Here is a 27,246-nt window from a genome sequence, read left to right as displayed (position 1 = left end):
CACAGTCTGGGAATGAGGTCAGAAAAATGTCAGTCTCTAAAACTGAAGCTAAGAGAATCAACATACGATAAGCGACTGCACAAATCACTGCCTTCAGATGATGGGTAATGGTGGTTTTTAAGACAGAAGAACTTCCTCTTGCCTCACCAAATGAATCAGCATAGCTGGAAATTACTGGAAGTCCATCACGAGCCAGGCATGGTACTAATAAGCACCTTGTAAGGGCCAAGCCACTTAATCTTCCAGCAAGCCTCTGGACATCATTATTATTTTTACTTTTTTTTTTTCTCATGGAGGTGAGATTCTTATTCCATAAACCTATTTTCAAGGGAAAGATTCTGCACTTAGTAGATTCAGTGTTGTGCAACCATCACCTCCACTTCCAAAACATTCTATTACCTCTAAAGGAGACTCTGGACCCACCAAACAGTTGCTCCCTAGTCCTCCCCCACTGACCCTGGGAACCACTGATCTGTGTTCTCTATGGATTTACCTATTTTGGATATATACCTGGAATCAAACACTATGTGGCATTTCTTTCACTTGATATGTGTTTGAGATCCATCCATGTTGCACGTACCAGCTCTTCACTCCTTTTTGTGGCTGAACAGGATTCCCTTGTATGTGAAGGCTGAGAACATTAATTCTATTTTATAGATGAGGCAACAGGTTAAGATCACATGGTGAGTAAGGGGATGAGTTGGGATGCAAACCTGTGTCTGACTCCAAAGCATGTAACCACAGCCATCTTGTCATCCAGCCAAGGCCAATTAAAGAAACCAAGCAAGTGCTGACAACCAGAGTCTCAACATTTTAAAAATCCTGAAGACTGGGGCAACTGGGTTGGTCAGGAGGTTAAGCATCCAACTCTTGATTTCAGCTCAGGTCATCAAGGTTTGTGGGTTTGAGCCTAGCGTTGGGCTGTGTGCTGACATTGCAGAGCCTGCCTGGGATTCCCTGTCTCCCTCTCTCTCTCTGCCCCTCCCCTGCCTGTGCTCTCTCAAAATAAATAAATATAAAATAAACTTAAAAAAAAAATCCTGATAACTGTAAGCTACTCAGTCTAACCTGAGGAGGTGGTGCCTTAAAGGCAGGGCAGGTTTGCAATACAGAACCATTTATCGGTGTCCTGTTGCTGCCCCAGCTGGCCCCACCTCCCAAGGGTGACCGACCTGTTCTAGCCATGGGTTCTTCAGGAGGCAGCATGAAGGTAATGCAGTTCACTGAGCCGACAGAACAGCCCTTCTGGCCACAGAACAGCCCTCAGCTCTCGACTTGCTGTGCACAGGAGAGCTGAGCTACGACTGGTTCCTTTGTAGAAGGCTCACCTCATTACCCAGCCTTCAATAAAATTATCTCTGTGGAGACTAATTACAAGTTAAGAACCACACAACGCTTCCAGGTTTGTAAGTGGGGTCCACAGATGGTCCTCATGGAAACTGTGAACCTCCTGAAGATTATGCCAAAACCAGATGCACGACCATGTTCCTGGTGGGGGCCCCAGGCTGCACCCCAACACTGAGGCAGGGGTCCACCACCCAGATGTACCAGCACATACCAGGCCTGCCTGGAGTGTTGGGCAGCCTCCCTTTCTAACCTCCACTCAGGCCCTAATGGTGACGTACTTCTGACCTCACATGCTTTTCTAGGTTGGTGTCACTTTAGCTGTGGAGATCTTATAAAGGCACTAAACAGGACTGAGAGCTCTGGGGTCAAGTCCTCCGCTCGCACTCCATGGCGGTGGTGTGGGGTGGTCACGTCTCTGAGCCTCAAACCTTCGTCCTGTGGAGGTTCCCACCATTTGAAGTCAAAAGTCTGTTGTGTGATTCTAAGATTTATACCTTAATATTTCATGATTTATGTTATTATTTTAAATACTATTTTTATTTTTAAATTTCAATTCCCATTTTCCATGTATTTGTAGTTGTTGAAGTCAAATTGATTTTCTGTATTGGAAAAAAAGCCTATTGTGTGATAAGCAAGAACACAGGGGTCTGCCCCATCTTAAACTCTACTATCTGAGTATCTGCTGTAACTATTTACAAAAAAAATGGTATATTGGCTATCCAAATACAAAACAATGAGTATAGGAGTCGTCAGCAAAATCACTCAAGTTGTGAGTGTCCAGACCACACGGCACGTGCTGGTCTTAGCTGACTGCTCCATGCTTGTGCTGTTTAGACGTGTGCTGTATTGTCGCATTTCCCCTGCTGTATTAAGTAAAAATGTCTCTTATGGGACTGGAAAAGCCCAAGAAGAAAGTAGGTGATTTTTTTTTTAAACTTTACTTATTTGAGAAAGAGAGAGAGCACGTGAGCAGGACAGGCAGAGAGAGAGAGGGAAAGAGAGAATCACAAGCAGGCTCCGTGCTGTCAGCACAGAGCTCAGTGAGGAGCTCGATCCCACAAACCGTGAGATCACAACCTGAGCTAAGATCAAGAGTTGGACACTGAACTGACTGAGCCAACCAGGTGCTATTAAAGTATGGGAGTTTTAAAGGCCCAAGAAATCCCCTTTATTAGAAAAAAAAAATTAGAAGTGATAGTTGAGAAAGGTGGTCACATAAAAGATACAGTCTTGGCCAAGTATGTATTCCTTCTTTTTTGTGTATATATTTTTTGCACTGGGTAACAAAACAACTTGTAAAAAGTGCTGGTTCCACAAAGTTTTGCGGCGTTCTTGAGTGTGGTGTGCTGTTATAAAGCCAGTGAAATTCTTGTATGGAGGGTGCATGGCCAGTCAGCGTGATGCTACTGAGCACATGCTGGTACACTGGGCAGCTGAGACACCTTGGGAGAGCTGAGAGAGAGGATTTGGTGAAGAATTCCAGTTTTAAAGCAAATCTCGGAAGTTTGAGATTTAAGAACCACATAAAACATGCTTGGAAGAGAGTGGGTGAAGCAACTTCTCTCTAAGGCAGCAGCATCTCCCCACTGAACCACAGCCATTTGTGAAGGTGGTTTTATCACAGAGCAAATTTCCAATCTTGCTGAACCTGAGCTTTTTTTAAAAAAAAAAACACATGCCATCTGTTACATTTATTTCAGAAGGTAAGAAAAAAGTGCCAGGACATAATACATCTAAAGACAAGCTAATACTGCTTTTAGCTGGTAACTGTGAGGCTCATGTAACCCAAAACCTTTGCTGGTACATCATTCCAGAAACCCAGGGCCCTTGGGAAATGCTGAAGAGTGCATGGCCCACTGCAGCATGTTCAGACGGTATACATGAAGGAGGAAAATCTTTCATACAGGGCTTGTTTAAAGATGGTGCTTTTGGACATCCTTCTAGAGCTTTCGTTTATAAGTAGTATCTGTGTAGTCTTGTGGCTTTTCTACATCTTTACTATAGCCTTTACATGAAGCCTTTACAGTTTAAGAGTTTACATGAAGGCACATTAGCAGATGATAAGCAGGTGATGTGGGTGCTCACAGGATGACAGAACTGTGATGAAGGATTCGCAGAAGAGTTTTTACCATCAAGGCATATGACGCACTGATTGGGTATGGAGAGAAGTGTCACCACAAATGACAGATGAAATGGGGAAAAAAATAGCGCCTGAAATTTTTGCTGACTTTCAGGGTTTTAAAAAAGTGATGATGTTTGAAAGCCAAGTCTCTGACTTTGCTAAGGAGCCTGGTGAGAGCAAAGCGGGTAGTAAAAATGTTGAGCTACTAGTATCGCTAACGTACAGCAAAAAGGCGTATTACTGAGAGGCTCTTTCAAATTGGTAATCATATTGGTCTGCATCCGAGGGAAAAAGAGGAGCTCCCTTATTTGAATGCCAAATCTTTAAAATGTAGATCATGCAGATCTAATGCTTCTGTTGCGAGAGCAGGATCATGATGTGAACAGAAGCACCATGTTCAAAAATGACATCAGGTGGAATCTCAGGCCGCCGGAAGCTCCGAGACCACACGTCACAGGAATGCAAACATTCCAGCTCTCACCGTCCACTTCCGGGGTATGCAGTGTCAAAGAGAAGACTGCCATTGCCTTGAATTTGGACACTGGACGAATCTCACACACCTGTTTCCCTCAGGCTGTCACTGGTTTCCCTCAGGCTGTCACTGGTTTCCCTCCTGCTCATCTTCCCCTCCACCCCTGCTGCCCTGCAAAACCTTCATTGGTATGTAACCAATTTGAAAAAGGCTTTGTTTACTGAGTTTTACTAAATGCTAACTGCATTCATTATGTATCTTCATACATTATTTCACTACCTATTTTTATTTTACAAACAAGTTCACTGAAGCAAGATGCAATTTTTATCTAATACTGTATAATATTGTGGTGTACTGGATACAAATGTGCCCATCAGTGAGCTGAGAGTTAATGCTTAGGTGATGATGTTTTTGAAAGGCTTTATGATACAGAAATCCTGGACAGATAATAAGTGGATTTTCCAGGGTTGAGTAATTGGTTGAAGTTCTTAGAAAAGATGAGACACATCATTTTTTCCATTTAACATATTGGCACACAGAGTCTTACTTATAATCCCCAAGTCTCCTTTCCGGCACACTCTCAGGAACACACTGGATGTGAGTAATGAGATGCACGCATAGAAAAGAGTTTGGGAAACTGTACCGTGTCACATAAATGTAAACTACTGTCATTGTCAGGTAAAATCAGAGAGTAACAGAATTCCCCTATAGCTGGAAGAGTCCTCTTGGAACTCATCTAGTCCAATGTGCTTACTGAATGGGTGAGGATGTGGGCCCACAGACGAGAAATTCAGGATCAGTCAGGGTCAGTGACTTACTCAAGAACAGAATCTGAAGGCCAGCAGAGGGCTCTTTGTTTTCCCCTGCGTCATTTTATCTTTTAAAATACTAATTGCTTTTTGGTGATGGGGGGGCCATGCCCTTTAGAACTTTTCAATTACTGGGCGATTATAGTAAGAGGACTTTTTACCTCACACAGAACGTGGCTTACTCTAGGACACTCAACAGTATTTGTTGGTAAATCAGAATTCTGAGGTTGAATTGTTAAAGTTCGTCTTGGTCACTTCTCTCTCGTGAAGAAACCCAACGGCTTAGAATCACCTCCTGCAACCAATCAAAATAAAAAGGTGACTGAAAGTTTCAACATCAGAAATGAAAGAACATGCTAGGTGTGTGACATCACAGTAACATTTCACAAAGAGTTGTCTGTATAATGATGACACCTGTTCCTATTCCTTGTTACTGAAACATCTGGAGAAAATGTGAAGGCTGGCAGTACACACCTTATACGCAAATACTACCTACCATAATCACACAAAGATTTTAAAAGCTAAATGTGCCTTGGCCTTGGTATCCCACTGGGACATTTCAGGAAAAGGAATCTGAAAGCTAGCACAAGAACCAAATCTGAGATGTATCCGGGCTGGCACTGAGAAGGGAGAAGTGGATCTGGGCTGGCATTTTAGGAACAGCTAACCTAGTGGGCACAGGCAAGACAAATTGGATGGATGAGGCGCTGAGGCCGGGGAAGCAGAATGGCGACTGGTGGGGCTGTAGAGGGACCAAGTGGTGTGAACAAGGAGATGGGGTGCAATGTTAGAGATGAAAGAGGACGAGGACGGCTGCATGTGGGGGAGGAGTCACAGGCAGACAGGCAGTTACTTGCAGAAATAGCAAGTAGCCCTGGGGGACAGCATGATGAACGTGGCAGTCTTGCCAGAGAAAAACTCTCCAGGAAGACTGGGACCTGGCAGAGGCCTGGCTGGGCGGTCCCCGGCCGCCTGTGAGAGCAGTTTCAGCTGAATGGTGGGGATGGAAGCCAGATGACATTGCAGGTAAAGCAGCAGCAGGAGTTAAGGGGGACTGAGAGCAGGCTCAGCGGGGAGAGGGCCTGCGGGGCTTCCTGTTACCAAGGCAAGAGGTTTTCCTTTCTTTTCTTGGGACCACGTGTTCCAGAGGACACAATACAGTGGATACGGTCTTTAGGATGCCATGAACTTGTCTCTGAGTTTACCTACCTGAACTTTGATTCGTTTCATACACTCTGGTGACTCCATCTCCTTGTCAGTCATGGTAGAGGGTTTAATCAAATAGCACAGCATAAGTTCCTATTGAGAAACAAAGAACAATCTCCACATCCCACACAATAATAATATAAATTTGGGTGCGTGATCAGGAAGTGCAGGCAGTCTCCATTCCCTCCCACTGAGTGCTCCTGGAAACTCACAAAGCACACCGGTTTCCTCCAGGAACACGAATGGGCCTGGGATCTAACTAAGGACCAGGCCCATACAATGGGTGTAAAAATACTAGAAACAGTACAGATTTCCTATTTCTAAAAGATAAAGCTATTTTTTACAGGCTAAACCTAAGCAGCTTCACCTGCAGACAAGGCAGTTGCCCCCTGGCCTCTGCTGGGCCTTCTGGTGTCACCTCCCACAGCGCCTCCAGCAGCAGTGGGACAGACTCAAAGGGGCTCACAGTCTGTGTTTGGTTAGCAAGTTATTGCGTAACAGAGAACACACAAAGCTTTCATCCTTAGTAGTCCTGGGGTAAGATGAAATTTCCCTCCTATCTTGACGGGAGCAGGATATGGCAGAAGACAAGTCCGGCAGTCAGATGACTCTGGGTCTGAATCCCCATTCTGCATATAAGCTGCATGATCTTGGGTTTGTCCCTTAACATCTCTGACTCTGATTCCTCACTCTTAGGGATAAGGATACCAACAGGGTGGTGACAAAACATGTACAGTGTTTAGCTATAAATACTAATATCCTTCCTCTCGCTTCAAGAGATCTGCTAGCTTTGAAAAGAAATCAATGTTTTGACTCCTTTGTGAATGTGTGTGAGTAACTTTTGAGCGTGTGTTGACGGCAGGCCCAGGAAGGGAGGCAACGCCCACCAACATCAATCACTAGGGATCTTTGAAGCTCAATTCGTGGTGCTCAGTACCAGAGGGTAGGGGCAGGGAACACGAGAAGAGGTCAGCTTCTAGCCCCCCACCTTTTTAGAACTTCACTGGCAGGAACACTGTGAAGTTCCTACAGATGACTTTTATGATTCTACTACATTTAAGAAAAAAAATCCAAGCATTTAAATGACTTGTGAATGCCAAAGCTGATGTCGTTACCTTGGAGACATTAACTGAAACTCTGCTCAAGGCAGCCAGTGACCTCCAGCTGAAAGGTCTGCGAAGAGAGCCCTCAAAATGGTCGTCGACTAATTCAATAATGACAGAATAACTGGAAGACACACAGAGGGCATTAAAAAGCATGAAATCAACCTCTTTAAAAAGAATAATGCTTGTTCTACCAAGAACAAAGATACAGAAAATAAAACGTACATCATCTCCTCCTAAATTCTCCTACAACGTTATTGGGAAAAATATTAATGAAAAACTCCTACTTTACATTACAAACTTTCAGGCTGATCTCAACAGTGACAAGGAGAGAACAGAAATACTTTACCCGATGAGAAAGCTGTGAATTCATTCAACTGTTTAGATACTCACTGATATTAAGATGAACAATTACTGCATAGATTAACTGAATGTGTAATACTAAAACATATTATAACCTATTTATTACTATGTACATAGTACAACATTAGTGTATAAAGCACAGTTGCAGAGCATCTATTCCTAACAGGCCAAGAGAAACATGATTGTAATTGTTTCTGTGGCACAGGAGGTCACTGGAGGTCAGAAATTTCCTCCTGTCCTTTGAAACCATTACCTTACTTAAAAAATCACCACAGGGGCACCTGGGTGGCTCAGTTGGTTGAGCATCCAACTTCGGCTCAGGTCATGATCTCACGGTTCATAAGTTTGAGCCCCACGTTGGGCGTGCTGCTGTCAGCCTGTCAGCACAGAGCCCACTTTGGATCTTCTGTCCCCTTCTCTCTGCCCCTCCCCCACTTTACACTCTCACTCAAAAAATAAATAAAACATTAAAAAAAAATCACTCCAAACCTTGCATGGTAAAATGGAGGGCCTTTTCGATACAACACTGCAAAGAAAAAGAAAGAAAATATATAACCCCTTAAAATCAAAATCTTACTGTATTATTGATGTTTTCTCTTCTCCAAAGAGCTATAAATACCCAATTATCTGTACATGGGTAATGTGCAAAATGCCCAGTGGTCTATTTTTAAAAGCCAAACTGTTTTTTTCCCCCCTTGGAACAAAATGCAATTAATAAAGCAAATCTGTGGCCAGGACCCGAACATTCTCATCCCACCCTCACCCCACAAATGAAATCCAAACTGAAATACAAGTGATTTTTGTCTTGCCTCTTGTCTTACAATCTCCAGAGTGAGAATGTGAAATAATGTCACAACATGTGAAGTTCATATAATAACATTTTGTTATTAATTTCACATCAGTGTAATTCAAAGTGCCTGAGCTACTCTGGCTAGGTACAAGTTGACTTGAGTGTTGGTACTAGAGATGAGTAACCATACGTGCCACTTGTGGAGATTAGTCTGCCCTACTAATTTAATCTATGGAGCTCAAAAGCCAGTGCCCAAAAAAGCCTGGAGCAGGGATTCTGCCACGTGGACTCTGGAACTGTGCATGGAATCCTGCAGAGGCACACAGTCTGTGGTAGGGAGTAGCTATCTGTTCATCAAACCTATTTCTCCTCTCTTCCCAGGCACATGGCTAGACCCTGTCTCTCAGTTTTCCAAGCAGAAAGCCTGGCCCATAAAACCCTTCCATGCACCAATTGTGTGTTTATTCCTTTTTGAAGGTGACCTTGAAAGCCATGTGGTGAAGGCCATGGAGCCACAAGGAAGCAACCTGGGCTCCTGAAGCACCTTTGGGAGTCGATTGGTCCACCACTCAGAGATACTAGTTTTGAATTTCATGTGCAATGAAATTGTTAGGCCTCTGAGATTTGGGGTTTATATGTAACTATAGCTATAAAAATTACCTTTACTAATACACAATTACATCTGTAAGCTTGTGGCCAGTGCAAATCAAAGCAGAAAAACTTTTTATCCATTGAAGAATTGACACAATTTTCCTTTTTGGCAGTAACAGTACTGTAGCTAATCCCATTTCCCTAAGGCTCAGCAAGCTCAGAGCCAACTTTACAGCCTCAGTTAGTAACCCTGTAGGATCCTAGAGACAATACAGCAACCCTTCACCTAGAGTACATTTTCTAGGGTCACATTTCCTTTTTATTATTTTATTTCCTATTTAAAGTATATTTAAAGGATTTGGCAAGCAGCTCAAATTCACTGTGTAAGGACACAAATTTAAGTAAATACCCCAACATACAATCCTCAATGTTTTGAGACGCAGTGGAAAGAAACCACGTACTGGAAAAAACTTGAATTCAGGAGTTTTGTTTCCTGTCCAGTCTCTGCCACTCTTGGAGGTGTGACTCCAAACAAGTTACTAATATCTCTGAGCCTCAGTGTCCAGAATTACAAAATGAAGAACAAGGGGAAATTGAGACCTTTTCTAGCCCTCAAATACCATTATTTATGATCAGGCACACATCTTGAATCTCATGTGCATCTGGGACACTGGAACATTCACAGCTTGAAAGCAGCTCTTACCTACAGGTTGGGTCACTTCAGATGACTGATGATGATGGTATAGTTTAGAAGTTAAAAGCATGAACACTGACATCAGACAGACTCAAGTTCAAGTCTCAGCAGTATCAAGACGACATGATAACGCCCTGTGTTTCAATTTCCTTATTATAAAAAACCTGGTGTAGTGACTGAATGTAGAGGCATGGACATGGTGGCTGGCATAAAGTAAGGGTTCAAAATGTTACCTAGGATAGTAATCATAATGATGACAGCATATTCAGAGGGAAAAGTAAAATTGTTTTTACAAAAATGCCTCTCAAGCAGAAAGATGAAAACTTTGGAACTCTAAGAAATCCTGGGCATTCAAAAATAAAGTCTGAAAGAACGGGGAAATGAAGGGAAAGCTCCTTCTCTTAAGTGAATGTCAGAGACGGCATGTGGAAGGAACGACAGAATTACAAAATGATGATTAGTGTAAGAAATTAATTCGGGCAACTGTTATAATTATCAGGGAACCAGATACGCACAGTCTCACCCTACACATTACTTGTTAATTACAAAAGGAAAAATGTAATTTTACAACAGACATCTGACAATGGTCACTTAGGCCACGTGATCATACAGTGGGACAGCCTGATGTTACGTACCTCCTGATGGGGCACAATAAATACACAGAACACCCATGCATGCTGAAGAATGGTGAGATGGAGTCTAATGATGAGGAAACAATCGAACATATCTAGAATGTGGGATATCCTCTAGGAGTTTTCAAGAAAACTCAGTATCATGAAAAACCAACAAGGTAGAGAAACCGTTTTAGATTTAAAAAAGCTAAAGAGGCCGTAGTGGGGTGAATCGTGGCCCCCAAAAGGTACGTCTACATCTTAATCTCTGAATCTGTGAATGTGGCCTTATTTGAAGAAGGTTCTTTGCAGAGACTGGAGTGATAAGCCAAGGGACACCAGGTGCCACTAGAAACACTACAGACAAGGGACCGAGTCACCCTACTGCCTCTGGAGAGAGAACGGTCCTGTGAATGTCTGGTCTCCAGAACTGTGAGAGAATGTTTATGCTGTTTTTCTAAAAAAAAATTTTTTTTAATGTTTATTTATTTTTGAGAGAGAGACAGAGCGTGAGCAGGGGCGGGGCAGAGAGAGAGAGAGACAGACACAGAATCCGAAGCAGGTTCCAGGCTCTGAGCCATCAGCACAGAGCCTGACGTGGGGCTCAAACCCATGAACTGCGAGATCATGACCTGAGCCAAAGTTGGACACTTAACCAACGAGCCACCCAGGCGCCCCAGTTTCTGTTGCTTTAAGCCCCCCACTCCAGTATGTGGTAATTTATTATGGCAGCCATAGCAAAATAAAAGAGAAACCTATAATACCAAATGTGATAAGTGAACTGTGACTAGAGCTGGTATTGAAAACAAAAACAACCTCCCCCCGCACAGCCACAAGACACATTTTGGGGATAGCAGAAGAAAATTTAAATTTTCTGATATTTTGGTGATATTGAAAAATTCTAGGGGCGCCTGGGTGGCTCAGTTGGTTAAGCGTCCAACTTTGGCTCAGGTCATGATCTCATGGTTTGTGGGTTCAAGATCATGCTGACAGCTCAGAGCCTGGAGCCTGCTTCAAATTCGGTGTCTCCTTCTCTCTCAAAAATAAAATAGATGTTAAGAAAAATTAAAAAAGAAAAAAGAAAATTTCTAATTTCTGTTGGGTATAGTACGGTATTACCGTTATGTAGGAGAACGTCCCTATTCTTACAAGCTGCATGCAAAAATACTAAGGCTTATATGCGCAGATGTGGAAAATGTTAAAGTATTTAAAAAATTTGACTAGAAAAGAAGCCAAGAGAGTGGTTCAGGAAAGAACCAAAAAGGGAGACGGAAGAAGGTGCACCTCCTTGTTCCGTAAGGAGTACAGAGGAGCTGCTCTAAAGCCTCTCCCTGGCTCAGTCTCTAGGTGGGGCGCCATGCCCAGGACGGTTCCTCTGGGTTCTGGGAATCCTGTAAACTCTGTTGGCTTCTAACAGCTCCCGTCATTCCACTTGTCCTCTGACTTCTAATTTGCAGGCATCTGCGAAATCACATGACCGAACTTAGTCAATGCAAATCCAAAACGGGAGTGTATGGGAAGGAGGCTTGGGAGTAACTAGATCTTAAGTTACATCAACCAGTAGCTGCCTGCGTCAGAAAAAAACAAAAAATCTACACCTTGAGTTGGATTTTCGCTTTCTGGCTGGCAGAGAAGTACCACTCCGTGGTACACGGAGCTTGGACCCAGACAGAGCTAATCTCTGCACCTACTTGCTGTGGGACCCTTGGCAACTCCCTTGACCCTTTTAAACAGTAATTTCCTCAGCGCATTATAAAAGGAGGTGAATGCCACACGCCTCACAGGAGTATGAAGAGTAAATAAGACGAGGGAAGAAAAGCACCAAGGCAAGGTGCTCGGTTGCCATAAGAGCCAGCAGCTATGGGAGCTTCTGGGTGGGGAATATAAGGAAAGGCTCCCACTTGGTTTCTAGTCTAGTTTTCATCAGTGGGTGATCAAGGTCAAGTAGCTCAGCAGCTGCACTTGATTTGAGATCCATAACACTAGCTCGAGTACCACTCCTAGAATGAAATGTGATTGACAAGATTTATTCAAGGGAAGAGTTTCCCTGATAAGATGTGAATTTCATAAGGGCCCTTTGTCATGAGTCATTACCTCTGTAAACAGAAACAATGGTCAAGAGAGGATGTCCTGGGTTTAACCTGTCTTGGCAGTTCTAGGGTATGTGTGATTAGGTCATTAACCCTCAAAATAATATTGCTAAAAAACAGCAGCCACCGAGGAACTGTGCCCAGAGAAGAGGTAAAGTTTAGGAAACCGTGCCTCTTTTTAAATTTTGTGGTTTTTTTTTTTTTTTTTTTTTTGAGAGAGAGGGACACAGAGAGAGCAAGCGAGTGAGCATGTGTGCATGAGTGAGGGGGTGAGGGGCAGAGAGACAGAGAGAGAAGGCTAGATATCACAACTGTGAGATCATGACCTGAGCTGAAATCAAGAGTCAGATGCTTCAACAACAAAGCCACTCAGGCAACCCTACTTTTTCTTTCTTTTTTTTTTTTTTTTTAAAGATTTTAAGTAATCTCTATACCCAATGTGTGGCTTGAACTCACATCCCCAAGATCAAGAGTCACATGCTCTCCCAACTGAGCCAGCCAGGCACCCCAGCAAACTGTTCCTCTTATCCCAGGCTAGCACTGCTTGTGAACCTCTGCTAAAGCAGGAAATGTGAAGACACCCTTCATGTTGCTGCTGGGCCAGAGACCTGGTCTCAAATTAATTATACAAGCAGCCTGAAGTTACATGATATGACCCAGCTGTGGCAAAGGCCTCTGGGGAGTTGGAAAATAGCAGTTTCATTTCTTTTAAAAAAACATCTGTCCTTTCAACCATCCCCATAAGGCAGTTTTGGTTTTAAAATTACTCTTCATTCAAAAATATGGCTTAGTATTGAAAATACATGAGATAAGGTATGCTTAGAAGGCACTCAACACAGGCTCCTGTCCCCTGCAACTTTTTATTTTAGTTTTTATGAAGATGTTTTAAATGTGTGTGTGTGTGTGTGTGTGTGTGTGTGTGTGTACGTTATGGTGTTATCCATGTTATATGATGAGCAAATGGAAACTCAGAGAGAAGTAATTTGCTTGAGGTCACACAGTAGAGGCAGAGCTGGCTATGAACCCAAAGAGCTCTCTTTACTAGCCCCCTGCCACTTCTCAATGTGTCCCTGCAGACTTCTTGACTGGAAAGTTCTAATTCAAGTTTCACTCCTACAATGAAAAAGCTGAAGAAGACCTGCCAAGTGTTTACACTGAGTGGCTACTCTTACAGGAGTATGAAAAGGAGAACAGGGCAGGAAGCCAAGGAAGGAAAATGGGCACATAACTTATTTAAACATCATGAACTGTGGCCAACACAATTACGTGGAAACCTAGCAAACTAATCTCAAGCTAATCCTGATCATTCGTGTGGTAACCCTGAGTTAGGATATCTGTACCTGAAATCCAGCCGTGGAACAAACAAAAGGAATCATTTATCTTAGAGGAATAGGAAATTCTTAACCTTTATTTTGGACTGCAGACACGTTCCCTCCCCGCTTGAGAATTTAGTGAAAGGTTCAGACTCTTGACCCATAAAAACACACCAATCTAAAACACAGTATTTTATATTGTGCTGGGGTTTCCTGAAGACTATCCTATGATTCCAGGTTAAGCACAGTTTAGAGCATTTAAAGATTTAAAAGAATGAATTGGCTTTCTTTGGGTATTTAAAAAGGTTCAAAGCATTTGGAAGGACCATATGACACAGGTCAAAAGACCTCAGGGGCCGTGACTTCTTAGAAGACCTTTCAAATATATTGACATTTTTTGTCTGAACCTCACAAGTAATTCTGAAAAGCATCCAGGAAGCACCCTCACTTGGGAGGTGAGGAAAATGAGTTTGAGGGACTTGGCAGTGACACTAGTGCTGGGCACGGACCCTAGGATTTATGCCCACTGACCCGGGCCTGTGGCTTTGGGAGCCACTTACACAACGACAACTCTAAATTTTTAGCTGAAGGCTGTCCTATACTCTAGAATCATCTATTTTACAGTATCTCCACTGGACTTACTTAATATGTCTAAAATACGAATCCATGTATGTAAGCATTATCCCTGATTCCTCTTAAATGAAACTCCTACAACCATTCTGTCTGCAGGGTTAGTTGGGCTCAGCTTCCCTAACAAAGTCTATCTGCTTCCATTTTTGCCCCCTGCCCCCCATCCCACAGTCTACCAGTAACAGAGGAGACAGAGAGTTCTATTCATTTAAGTCACTCCTTTGCTCAAACTCTCCCAAGACTTCTAATCACCAGAATAACAACAGGGCCCTACATAATCTCCCCAAGCTTAATTTGCAGACATCACCTCATGTAACTCTCCCCTGGGATCTCTAAGTACTAGACACACTAACTTTATGCTGTTCCTGAGACTTCCCTGCCTCAGGGCCTTTGTGCTTGCTGTTCACTCTGTGCCTACCATGTTCTTTGCTCTTCCCCTGGGATCTCTAAGTTCTAGACACCCTGTTTTTATGTTGTTCCTGAAACTGACTGAGCTCATTCCTGCCTCAGGGCCTTTGCACTTGCTGTTCACATTGGGCCTACCATGTACTTCCCCAGATTCTCAAGTAGCCTGTTCCCTACCGTGGTCACATTTTGTTTGTTTTGATCACATCTTTTCAGAGCCTTTTCCTAACTTTCCTGACTTTCTATCCCTCTACTATGTTTTATTTTTCTTAGTATTTAATAGTCCCTGAAATGAGATTATATATTTACTTGTTTGCTTATTGATCTCCCCAGCCAGAATGTACGCAGCTCCATCAAGGCAGCTCTGTGTTTGTCTCATTCACCTCTGTCTTCCTGGTACCTAACAAGACCTGACCCACAGAAGAGTCTCCGTAATGATCTGTTGAATAAAGTGCTCATCTGGTCCAAAAGCCTTACTTTAAGATAAGAAGATGCAGTTTCTAAGGGCCTGGGCTCCAGAAAAAGACCAGCTCCGTAAGTAACTGGTCCTGGAAACCATTAGGGGCAAATGACCCATTCTCTCACAACTGCAGTCTCTCTATCGGAAAAATTAGAATAATAAGAGTATCCTTTGCTGCTTTAGGGATTAAATGAGATAACGAATTTTAAAATGTTTGACACATAGTAGATGCTCAACAAATGGTAGCTGTGATTATTCTTCTAATTCTGTGATTATTCTCATTTGCTAGATGTGACAATGGAGGCCTAGAGGATGAGGGACTCCCCAAATCATAGGAGTGAGTGGCTAATGAGAGGAGGGGGCAGAGCTGTAAAACTCTCTTCTCAGATTACAGAGTGGTGAGAGAAAAAAACCTGAACACTTAGGCCTCCAGGCTTCTATCCTGGGCTTGCCCCTTAGACTTCCTTTCCACTCTTCCTGGACAAACCCTCCACTTCAATACAAATATTCTTACATAAGCCAGAAGGAAAGCATCATCTTAGAAAAAAATGAGCAACAGTACATGTAACCAATTCAGTTTTCACCCCGGGATCTGCTGCGAACCTTGGTTCTCGCACCTACCGAGTCAAGAATTACTTACGTAAATCTGTCCCATACTTCAGTCCCACTTTGGGAACCCAGCCCTTGCTTCGGAAGTAATGGTATGCCATGTACGTAGTCCTGAATGTGGGCTGAACTATAGGGAAAGCTTTCCAGAGCTTCAGGATTGTTAAAGGCTCCTAATGTTAAAAAAAAAAAAAAAAAAAAAAAGAGGGGCATGATTATGTATGTGTTCACTCATCATTCAGCCAGTGAACGGACATCTACACTAAGTGCGGAGTGGAAGCAGTGAACACGGCACCCACAATGGAGGGACTTAACAGAAGATCTAGGCCCATGCTGTCCAGTATGGCAGCATCAGATATAGGCCCGAAGGGAGATGTGCCTCAAGGGGAAAATACACATTGAATTTCAAAGACTTGGTAGGAAAACAAGAAAGTAAATTATCTCAGTAAGTTTGGAAATGTTGAGTTAAACAAATCTTGCAAATAATATAAATTAGTTTCACCTTTTTTCTTTTACCTCCCCCACCCACCCTTATTTTTATGAGACAGAGAAAACGTGCACATGTGAGCTGGCAGAGGGGCAGAGGCAGGAAGAGGGGAAGGGGGAGGGGGAGGGAGAGAGAGAGAGAGAGAGAGAAAGGGAGGGGGGAGAAAGGGAGAGAGAGAAAATCTCGAGCAGGCTCTATGCTCAGAGTGGTTCCATGCTTGATCCCATGACCGAGATCATGACCTGAGCAGAAACCAAGAGTTGGATGCTCAACCGACTTATCCACCCAGGCGCCCCTTTTTTTCTAGCAGCTACTAGAAAATTTTAAAAAGGACCCACATGGCTCCCATCTGAGGCTTGTGTTTACTTCTGTCAGAGAGCACTGGTTTGGAGGACCTGGGAAAGGCTGCCCTGAGACAGCAACATCTGAGATGAGGAGGAAGTAGCCGAATGGAGGGGGATGGTGGGAAAATTGGGGGAGGCGGGGTGGCTGTGGAAGAACACTCTGGGCAGAAGGACGAGTGCGTGCCGCGAGCTCGAGTGTGACAAGTCCACCAAAGCCACAAGGCAGCATGTTCCAAACATTTCACAGACCCAAGAGAGTAGCTACTGTATGTCAGGCTACATTCAGAAAAGCCAAAATGTAATTTTGTAAAAGCTTAAAAAAAAAAAGACGCTTCATTTAGTCCTTGAAACTGGAGGGTGTTATCTCATGGCACAAATGAGCAATCCAACAGCTTCAAAGGGCATTTTTTCCTAATGGAGGATGTGAAGAGACCGAGAATGGCTTGGTTCAGAGAACATTCAATTTTTTGGATGGTTTAGGGCTCAGTCAATGAGACTTGCTCAGTTTGTCTCAGCCTAAGATTTAAAATCCATAAATATGAGCTACAGGTTTTTTTCCTTTCCTTATTCTTTTTTTTTGCAGTTGTTCCTAAGATAGAAAATCTTATGTGGCCTTTATTTTTTATTTTATGTATTTACTTTTGAGAGAGAGAGAGAGAGAATGCAAATCAGCAAAGGGCAGAGAGAGAGAATCCTAGGAGGGGAAGAGGGAGGCGGAGGGAGAAAGGGAGGGAGGGAGAAAGAGAGGGAGAGAGAGAGAAAGAGAAGCAGGGCTCACCTGAAGCAGTGCTCATGTTTTGCCCAAAGCAGGGCTGATGTTCACCAGAAGCGGGGCATGAGCTCACCCAATGTGGGACTCAAACTCATGAACCATGAGATCATGACCTGAGCCAAAGTCAGATGCTTGACAACTGAACCACCCAGGCGCCCCTATGCGTGGCCTTTCAGTCCTAACGCAAGGAAACAGTTGGCCCTCCTCTAACAAGAAACAGTCTTTCAGGGAAGGTTGAACTTTCGATATGGATAGCCCATCAAGTTTCAGAGGCTGAGGATTCTATGTAGCAGTGGAATGTTCTGACAGATTTTGGCTAAGGCCCAGGAGAGGAGGCAAAGGTGGGCTAAGAATGGCCACCACCTGAGAAAATGAATCACCCATCAGCCAACATCTGTTTCCAAACCACTGGAATAGTCATGAAAATAATTTATATAATTAGAATTTGAAGAATGATAAAATTATGCACTCCCAGGTACAGAACAAAATATACTGTCTCTGTCTATTATTCTGCTTACCTTTCTCTTTTTAATTTTAATTTCATTTGAATTATTTTGAATAGGTATTATATTCACATGCATAGAAGTGTCCAGTGAAGTCTCCCCTTCTATCTGTGCGCCCAGCCTCCAATGCCTCCACCAGAAAGTAAGCCGTGGTACCAGCTTCTTGTGGGACTTTCTAAGGGCAGCAGGCTACAGTATAGAATCATGGCTTTGGGAATACCTTGACATAGCTTCAATTATTAGTTCTAACCAGACTAGCTGTGTGACCTTGGGTGAGTTACTTACTTCCTTTGAGCTTCAGTTACCTTATCTGTAGAATTCTTACCAGGCAGAGGCAAGGATTAGGTACTGCAGGTAAGGTACCCAACAAACAGCTTTTACCGAAGTAAGTGCTAAACACAGACAGTTTCAACTTTTGTTGCTAATTTTTAGTACTTTTCTGACACAGATTTCCTGATCATTATTTAAGATATTGATCTTCTCCTAGTCTCTGGGAATGAAATCGAATCTAAAAGAGTCAAAGCTGGCTTTTGCCTTAATAGTCCCAATTCAGGACCCAAAGCCCAAATGTAGAAAAAAAATCAGATCCAATTTTACTGGGTGAAAGTAGGCACGTTTGTATTACAGCAATGTGAAAATTACTACAAGCTGCTTTCAACACCAGGAAAAAATATTTTTTTTAATTTTTTAATGTTTATTTTTGAGAGAGAGAGAAAGAGCAAGCAAGCAGGAGAGGGACAGAGAGAGAGGAAGACACAGAATCTGAAGCAGGCTCCAGGCTCTGACCTGTCAGCACAGAGCCCACTCAGGGCTCAAACCCATGAACCGTGAGATCATGAACTGAGCCAAAGTTGGATGCCCAACCAATTGAGCCACTGAGGTGCCAGGAAAATTTTAAGTGGACTGTATCTAAATAAGACATCTTACCTTCTCATAGTAGATGCTTAGACATCCTAGAGCATAGACCAGGAAAAAGGCCTAAAAACAGAGCAAGCAGAAAATGCTCATTAGAAACTGTCCCACATTCTTGAGAAGTTATTTTACAGACTGATTTCTGTTTGCCTCAAGTACAAACTAACATCCTTAAATCATCTTCAAAATGGTGACAAATTTTTTAACATAAATGATTCATGCAAATTTAAAGGATTTAAAAAACATCTAAGAAAATATAAAAGTCACAAATTGGTTAAAAATCAATTAAAAAAGCATTTGTATGATATTTCCATGTATTTTTCCCTTAAAAATCACATAGCTAAATTGGAAAATGATGTAAATAGCTGTAACAACAGCAACTTTTGCTCATTAGATTTTCCTCTGTAAAATTAAATAACCATATTAAACTGAGAAAAAAATTTACAGAAAGAAATATATGGAAATTTGTGAAAAGTAGGCAGTGCAGATTTGGCTTGCATAACAAAACATGAGTTTTTTAGTCACCCATGCAGTAAAGTGATTTCCTATTAAGTAATCCCTATCTTTCCATAAACTTCATTATATGGTAACTTTTTTCCCCCCAAATGTTTGTTTATTTTTGAGAAAGGAGGGGCAGGGGAAAGCATGAGTGGGGGAAGGGCAGAGAGAGAGAGGACAGAGGATCTGAAGCAGGCTCTTTTGCTGGCAGCAGAACCTGATGGGAAGTTCGAACTCATGAACCGCGAGATCAGGACCTGAGCTGGTCGGATGCTTAACTGACTAAGCCACCCAGGCACTCCCATTATACAGTAACATGTTTTACTTGTATGAGGAGGCAGGAGGAAAAGCAAGGAAAGTCAGCTCTAGTTGAGTAAAATCATACTTGGAAATAAAAATAGTTTTTTAAAAAAGTTTATCTTTTTGAGTAACCTTACACTGAACATGGGGTTTAAACTCCCAACCCTGACTACTGACTGAGCCAGCCAGGTGCTGCAAAAGTGATAAAAGTTAAGACAATGCCAAACATGGATACCACCAAATAGACCCTGTTTTTCACTCTACTTGTAGAGGAGAAAAGGATTCATGTTTACACCTGAACAGACTTACGCAAAATTGCTGTGTACTAGTGGCTAAATGGTGGCTATTAGTAAAACTGGGTTACTTTCTGTATAAATATGAGGATGGGAGATTCATTTACAACCAAACGACAAACATTATGCTGCTGCTGCCACCTGGCACAGATGAGGAGGGCCCTCTTATGTAGTGTGGCAACCGAGATGCAGTCCCCAGCCAGAAAGGAGTGGCAGGTTTTTATCAAGAAAGGATGCCGTATTTTGTCAAATGCTTTCTCTGCATCTATTGTGAGGATCACGTGCTGAATCAGAAAAATATGCAGCCAAGAATTCTTTATAGCAAGGCTGTCATTTAAAATAGAAGGAAAGGGGCACCTGGGTGGCTCAGTCAGTTAAGTGTCCAACTTCGGCTCAGGTCATGATCTTGCAGTCCGTTGGTTCGAGCCCCGCGTCGGGCTCTGTGCTGACAGCTCAGAGCCTGGAGCCTGTTTCAGATTCTGGGTCTCCCTCTTTCTCTGACCCTCCCCTGTTCAAGCTTTCTCTCTCTCTGTCTCAAAAATAAATAAAATGTTAAAAAAAATTTTTTTTTAAATAGAAGGAAAGATAAAGAAATTCCCAAACAAAAACTAAAGGAGTTCGTGACCACTAAACCAGCCCTGCAAGAAATTTTAAGGGGGACTCTTTGAGCGGAGAAAAAACAAAACAAAAAGACCAAAAGCAACAAAGACTAGAAAGGACCAGAGAACATCACCAGAAACGCCAATTCTACAGGCAACACAATTCAATAATCACTTGAAATGTAAATGGACTAAATGCTCCAATCAAAACACATAGGGTATCAGAATGGATCAAAAAACACAAGACTCATCTATATGCTGGCTACCACAGACTCATTTTAGACCTAAAGACACCTGCAGATTGAGAATAAGGGGATGGAGAACCATGTATCATGCTACTGGATGGCAAAAGAAAGCCAGAATAGCCATATTTATATCAGACCAACTAGATTTTATTTATTTTTTTTTAATTTTTTTTTCAACGTTTATTTATTTTTGGGACAGAGAGAGACAGAGCATGAACGGGGGAGGGGCAGAGAGAGAGGGAGACACAGAATCGGAAACAGGCTCCAGGCTCCGAGCCATCAGCCCAGAGCCCGACGCGGGGCTCGAACTCACGGACCGCGAGATCGTGACCTGGCTGAAGTCGGACGCTTAACCGACTGCACCACCCAGGCGCCCCAGACCAACTAGATTTTTTTTTTAAAAAAATTTTTTTTTTTTTTCAACGTTTATTTATTTTTGGGACAGAGAGAGACAGAGCATGAATGGGGGAGGTGCAGAGAGAGAGGGAGACACAGAATCGGAAACGGGCTCCAGGCTCCGAGCCATCAGCCCAGAGCCCGACGCGGGGCTCGAACTCACGGACCGCGAGATCGTGACCTGGCTGAAGTCGGACGCTTAACCGACTGCGCCACCCAGGCGCCCCAAGACCAACTAGATTTTAAAACAAAGGCTGTAACAAGAGATGAAGAAGGACACTGTATCATAATGAAGGGGTCTATCCACCAAGAAGACTTAACAGTTCCAAATATTTATGCCCCCAACTTGAAAGCACCCAAATATATAAATCAATGAATCACAAACATAAAGAACTCATTGATAAATAATACCATAATAGTAGGGGACTTTAACACCATATGTACAACAATGGACAGATCATCTAAGCAGAAAATCAAAAGGAGACTATGGCTTTGAATGGCACACTGGACTGAATGGATGTAACAGACACATTCAGAACATTTCACCCTGAAGCAGCAGAATACACATTCTTCTCAAGTACACATGGTACATTCTCCAGAATGGATCACATACTGGGTCACAAATCAGCCCTCAACAAGTAAACAAGATCAATATCCTATCATGCATATTTTTAGACAACAACGCTATAAAAGTTGAAATCAACCACAAGAAAAAATTTGAAAAGACCACGAATACTTGGGAGACTAAAGAACATCCTACTAAAGAATGAATGGGTTAACTAAGAAATTAAAGAAATTAAAAAGTACATGGAAGCCAATTAAAATGAAAACGTGACAGTCCAAAACCTCTGGGATGCAGCAAAGGCAGTCGTAAGAGGGAAATTTATAGTAATCCAGGCCTTCCTAAAGAAGGAAGAAATGTCTTAGATATACAACCTAACCTTACTCCTAAAGGAGCTGGAAAAAGACAGCAAATAAAGCCCAAAACAAGCAGAAAAAGGGAAATCATAAAGATTAGAGCAGAAATCAGTGATATTGAAATAAAAAAAACCAGAACAGAGCAATGAAACCAGGATCTGGTTCTTCAAAAGAATTAACAAAATTGATAAGCATCTAGCCAGATTTATCAAAAAGAAAAGGACCCAAATAAATAAAATAATGAATGAAAGAGAAGAGATCACAAGCAACACTGCAGAAATACAAACAATAGGAGAATATTATGAGCAATTATATCCCAACAAATTGGGCAATCTGGAAGAAACAGACAAATTCCTAGAAAGATATAAACTACCAAAACTGACACAGGAAGAAATAGAAAATTTGAAGAGACCCATAACCAGTAAGGAAATTGAATCAGTAATCAAAAATCTTCCAACAAACAAGAGTCCAGGGCCAGATGGACTCCAACCAAACCAATTAAAGAAGAGTTAATACCTATTTTTTTTGAAGCTGTTCCAAAAAACAAAAACGGAAGGAAAACTTCCAAACTTATTCTATGAGGCCAGCATTACCTTGATTCCAAAATCAGACAAAGACCCCACTGAAAAGAACTACAGACCAATTTCTCTGATGAATATGGATGCAAAAATTCTCAACAAGATACTAGCAAAGTGAAGCCAACAATGCATTAAAAGAATTATTCACCATGATCAATTGGGATTGATGGGCTGTATGGTTGATTCAATATCCATAATTCAATCAATGTGATACATCACATTAGTTAAAAAAAAAAAAAAAAAAGGATAAGAACCACATGATCCTCTCAATAGATGCAGAGAAAGCATTTGACAAAATACAGCATCCTTTCTTGATAAAAAAAAAAACTCAAGAAAGGAGGGATAGAAGGAACATACCTCAAAATCATAAAGGCCACCTACGAAAGACCCACAGCTAATATCGTCTTCAAATGGGGAAACTGAGAGCTTTCCCCCTAAGGTCAGGAACATGCCAGGGATGTTCACTTTCTCCATTGTTGTTCAACATAGTGTTTGAAGTCCTAGCCTCAGCAATCAGACAACAAAAACAAAAAGTAAGCAAATCAGCAAGGAAGACGTTAAACTTTCACACTTCACAGATGACATGATGCTCTTTTGGAAAACCGAAAGACTCCAGCAAAAAACTGCTAAAACTGATACATGTATTCAGCAAAGTTGCAGCATATAAAATCAATGTACAGAAATCAGTTGCATTTATAGACGCCAATAATGAAGCAGTAGAAACAGAAATCAAGGAACTGATCCCATTTACAATGGCACTGAAAACCAAAAAATACCTGGGAATAAACCTAACCAAAGAGGTAAAAGATCTGCATGCTGAAAACTACAGGAATCTTATGAAAGAAACTGAAGACACAAAGACATGGAAAAACATTCCATGATCATGGACTGGAAGAACAAATACTGTTAAAATGTTGATACTACCCAAAGGAATCTACACATTCAATGCAATCCCTATCAAAATAATACCAGCATTCTTTACAGAGCTAGAACAAACAATTCTAAAATTTGCATGGAACCAGAAAAGACCTGGAATAGCCAAAGTAATGTTGAAAAAGAAAATCAAAGATGGAAGCATCACAATTCCAGACTTCAAGCTGTATTACAAGGCTGTAATTATCAAGACAGTGTGGTACTGGCACAAAAACAGACACATAGATCAATGCAACAAAATAGAGAACTCAGAAATGGACTCACAAACGTATGGCTAACTACTCTTCGACAAAGCAGGAAAAGAGTATCCAATGGAATAAAGACAGTGTCTTCAGCAAATGGTGCTGGGAAAACTGGACAGCGACATGCAGAAATATGAACCTGGACCCTTTCTTACACCATACACAAAAATAAACTCAAAATGGGGGCGCCTGAGTGGCTTGGCTGGTTAAGTGTCCAACTTCAGCTCAGGTCATGAGCTGATGGTTTGGTGAGTCTGTGCCCCATGCTGGGCTCTCTGCTGACAGCTCAGAGTCTGGAGCCTGCTTCGGATTCTGTGTCTCCCTCTGTCTCTTCCCTCCCCTGCTCACACTCTGTCTCTCTCTCAAAAAATGAGTAAATATTGGAGTGCCTGGGTGGCTCAGTCAGTTAAGTGTCCGACTTTGGCTCAGGTCATGGTCTTGCGGTTCGTGGGTTCAAGTCCCGCGTTGGGCTCTGTGCTGACAGCTCAGAGCCTGGAGCCTGCTTCAGATTCTGCATCTCCTTCTCTCTGCCCCTCCTCCACTTGCACGCTGTTTCTCTCTCTCTCAAAAGTAAGTAAACATTAAAAAAAATTTTTTCAATGAATAAACATTAAAAATAAAATAAAATAAAAAAACTCAAAATGGATGAAAGACCTAAATATAACAAAGGAAACCATCTAAATCCCAGGGAACACAGGCAGCAACCTCTTTGACCTCGGCCACAGCAACTTCTTACTTGACGTGTCTCCCAAGGCAAGGGAAACAAAAGCAAAAGTGAACTATCAGGACCTTATCAAGATAAAAAGCTTCTGCATAGCAAAGGAAACAATCAACAAAACTAAAAGGCAACTGATGGAATGGGCAAAGATACTTGCAAATGACATATCAGATAAAGGGTTAGTATCCAAAACCCAACTCAACACCCAAAAAACAAATGATCCAGTGAAGAAATGGGCAAAAGACATGAGCAGACACTTTTCCAAAGAAGACATCCAGATGGCCAACTGACACATGAAAAGATGCTCAACGTCGCTCCTCATCAGGGAAATACAAATCAAAACCACACTCAGATACCACCTCATGCCAGTCAGAGTGGCTAAAATGAACAAATCAGGAGACTATAGATGCTGGAGAGGATGTGGAGAAACGGGAACCCTCTTGCACTGTTGGTGGGAATGCAAACTGGTGCAGCTGCTCTGGAAAACAGTGTGGAGGTTCCTCAAAAAATTAAAAATAGATGTACCCTATGACCCAGCAATAGTACCGCTAGGAATTGACCCAAGGGATACAGGAGTGCTGATGCAAAGGGGCACTTGTACCCCAATGTTTACAGCAGCACTTTCAACAATAGCTAAATTATGGAAAGAGCCTAAATGTCCATCAACTGATGAATGGATAAAGAAATTGTGGTTTATATACACAATGGAATACTACTTGGCAATGAGAAAAAATGGAATATGGCCTTTTGTAGGAACGTGGATGGAACTGGAGAGTGTTACGCTAAATGAAGTAAGTCATACAGAGAAAGACAGATACTGTATGTTTTCACTCTTATGTGGATCCTGAGAAACTTAACAGAAGCCCATGGGGGAGGGGAAGAAAAAAAAAAAGAGGTTAGAGAGGGAGGGAGCCAAAACATAAGAGACTCTTAAAAACTGGGAACAAACTGAGGGCTGATGGGGGGTGGGAGGGAGGTGAGGGTGGATGATGGGCATTGAGGAGGGCACCTGTTGGGATGAGCACTGGGTGTTGTATGGAAATCAATTTGAGAATAAATTTCATATTTAAAAAAATAAATACAATGATTATTATTGGACTCAAAAAAAAGATTTAATGAGATTAAATCTTATAAAAATTTTAAAGGCTACACAAAGCACCTACCTGCTCAATTCATTTTAGTTTTCCCTCCTTTTTAAGGAATGATTTCGATATTACAGCCTGGAAAATTTCAATCCTCTGTTTGCTAAGCAAGAGACTCCTTCCTGGTATGTGTTAGAATTTAAGTTCCTTAGAAACTTTCCATTATCAGTCAACAAGTGTTTCTCTAAGAACTGAGGAAACCAATGCCTCATTAATATTTACTGGCCTAAAATAAACGGCTTTTATGAATGTACACAAACTGCTCTTAGGTACTTATTACAGATGGAGTGGATCTTAATTCAGTTGAGTTGGCTTTACTTGGAATTAAATCATCAGCAGACTGGGGAAGTCAGGGGAGGGAGCGAGTATGTCCCTTGAGATCTCATTAGTAAGTTTTTACTATCAGAGCAAAATGGAGGGAAGAGTTTAATGAGGATTTAATGTCACATCACTAAATCTAGTTAGAGCCCAAAGCATTATAACAGAAAAACAGTTCTCAGTAACAGATCTCTAAGAGACAGATCTTTAAGTCAGCTGTGGTATTACCATTCTCAGTCCCTAAAAAGAACTCCTCTGAATCACCACAGAAGGGCTGCCCGTGTTCCTGAGGACATTTATGGAAACACATTAAACTGCAGAGTGGTGCACCAAACATGGGTGATTCATTCATAGGAAATCTGCCAAAACAGAACTGAGAAGCAGAGCTAGGTCTCACTGCACGCTCCCTGAAAACTGTAACACCTCTCTGGAATGTCCTCTGGAACCAAGCAGCTTCCAAGAACACAGAGCAACCTCACCTACCTCCCAACACTCTTGCTTTTCTTCAGGGAGTGTTTGGGAGACAGCAGCAGACAGCAGCCCCTTTTCTTGTAAAAAGCACCAAACGGAATACAAGTAGTCACCTACTGGGACAGTGAGCTGACACCTAACGCTCTCTGCCTACTGCTGCTACCTCCCAGGGCAGAGACACTGCCTGGCTCCTCCTGGCCTCAACTATCCGGCCCACCCTCCTATTGATGCTTGTTATGGTCCTCACCCTTCCCTGACACAGCTGTCTACAGTGCCCTGGTGCCACCCGGTAGAGAGACAGACTCCTGGTAGATACTTATAGATGTGCCCTCCACAGTCAGGCCATCCTGTATTGCCATCCAGGACTGAGCTGCAAGAAAGAGCCCATGCTGTCCAGTGTCCAAATGGCAATCCCCCATTTGTCCTTTAACCTCCACGGATACCACTGACCTTGTAAAGTCTTCCCAGCTATACTTAGTAATCATAATTATTAAGCATCCTGGGTAAAGGATACTAGAGGAACAACACTGGCACCATCCACAGACTGCACTGAATGTAATTATTTCTGGGCTACCTTTAGAACCAGAGTCGTAGTCTGTTTATTTCTGTATTGTTACTACTAAGCTCAGTGCCTGGCACACAGGAAGTACCCAGTGAAAATTTTTGCAAAATTGACTGCAAAAGAAAAGATTCCAACTAGCTTTTATAAGTAATTTAATTATAATTTACAAGTAATTTAATAACTTAATAATGATGATAATGACAAGAATAGCATGCGGTAACACTTACTGAGCATTTTACTATATATCAGGCACTGTGCTGAACCCATCACAAGCAGTAGTTAATTCCCAGAACATCTTATGAATGAGATGCTATATAGCCCTCATTTTACAGAGAAGAAATCAAGGGCCAGAGAGCTCAAGCCCTTAGAGAATGGGTATCCACAGTGCTGTCCAGAACTTTCT

The 27,246-nt window shown here is 42.2% G+C and overlaps 1 protein-coding gene across 2 annotated transcripts in view; it reads right to left on the bottom strand.

The window, feature by feature from the left end:
- Positions 1–3,023: 3,023 nt before the first annotated feature.
- Positions 3,024–27,246, bottom strand: part of TSEN2 (tRNA splicing endonuclease subunit 2) — a 49,966-nt gene continuing 25,743 nt past the window's right edge. For both annotated transcript variants that reach the window (XM_045493837.1, XM_045493838.1), the window contains 6 exons: positions 18,646–18,696; positions 15,647–15,785; positions 7,912–7,948; positions 7,072–7,183; positions 5,960–6,049; positions 3,024–5,045 (listed from right to left, as the gene is read on the bottom strand). In XM_045493837.1, coding sequence (XP_045349793.1) covers positions 4,986–5,045; positions 5,960–6,049; positions 7,072–7,183; positions 7,912–7,948; positions 15,647–15,785; positions 18,646–18,696 — 489 coding nt within the window. In that variant the 3' untranslated portion in view covers positions 3,024–4,985. The remainder of the gene's footprint in view (positions 5,046–5,959; positions 6,050–7,071; positions 7,184–7,911; positions 7,949–15,646; positions 15,786–18,645; positions 18,697–27,246) is intronic.

This window comes from Leopardus geoffroyi, chromosome A2, assembly GCF_018350155.1.
Source record: "Leopardus geoffroyi isolate Oge1 chromosome A2, O.geoffroyi_Oge1_pat1.0, whole genome shotgun sequence".
NCBI classification, from domain to species: Eukaryota; Metazoa; Chordata; class Mammalia; order Carnivora; family Felidae; genus Leopardus; species Leopardus geoffroyi.
Note: the sequence above shows the minus strand (reverse complement) of the source record. Positions and strands in the feature narration are given on the sequence as shown.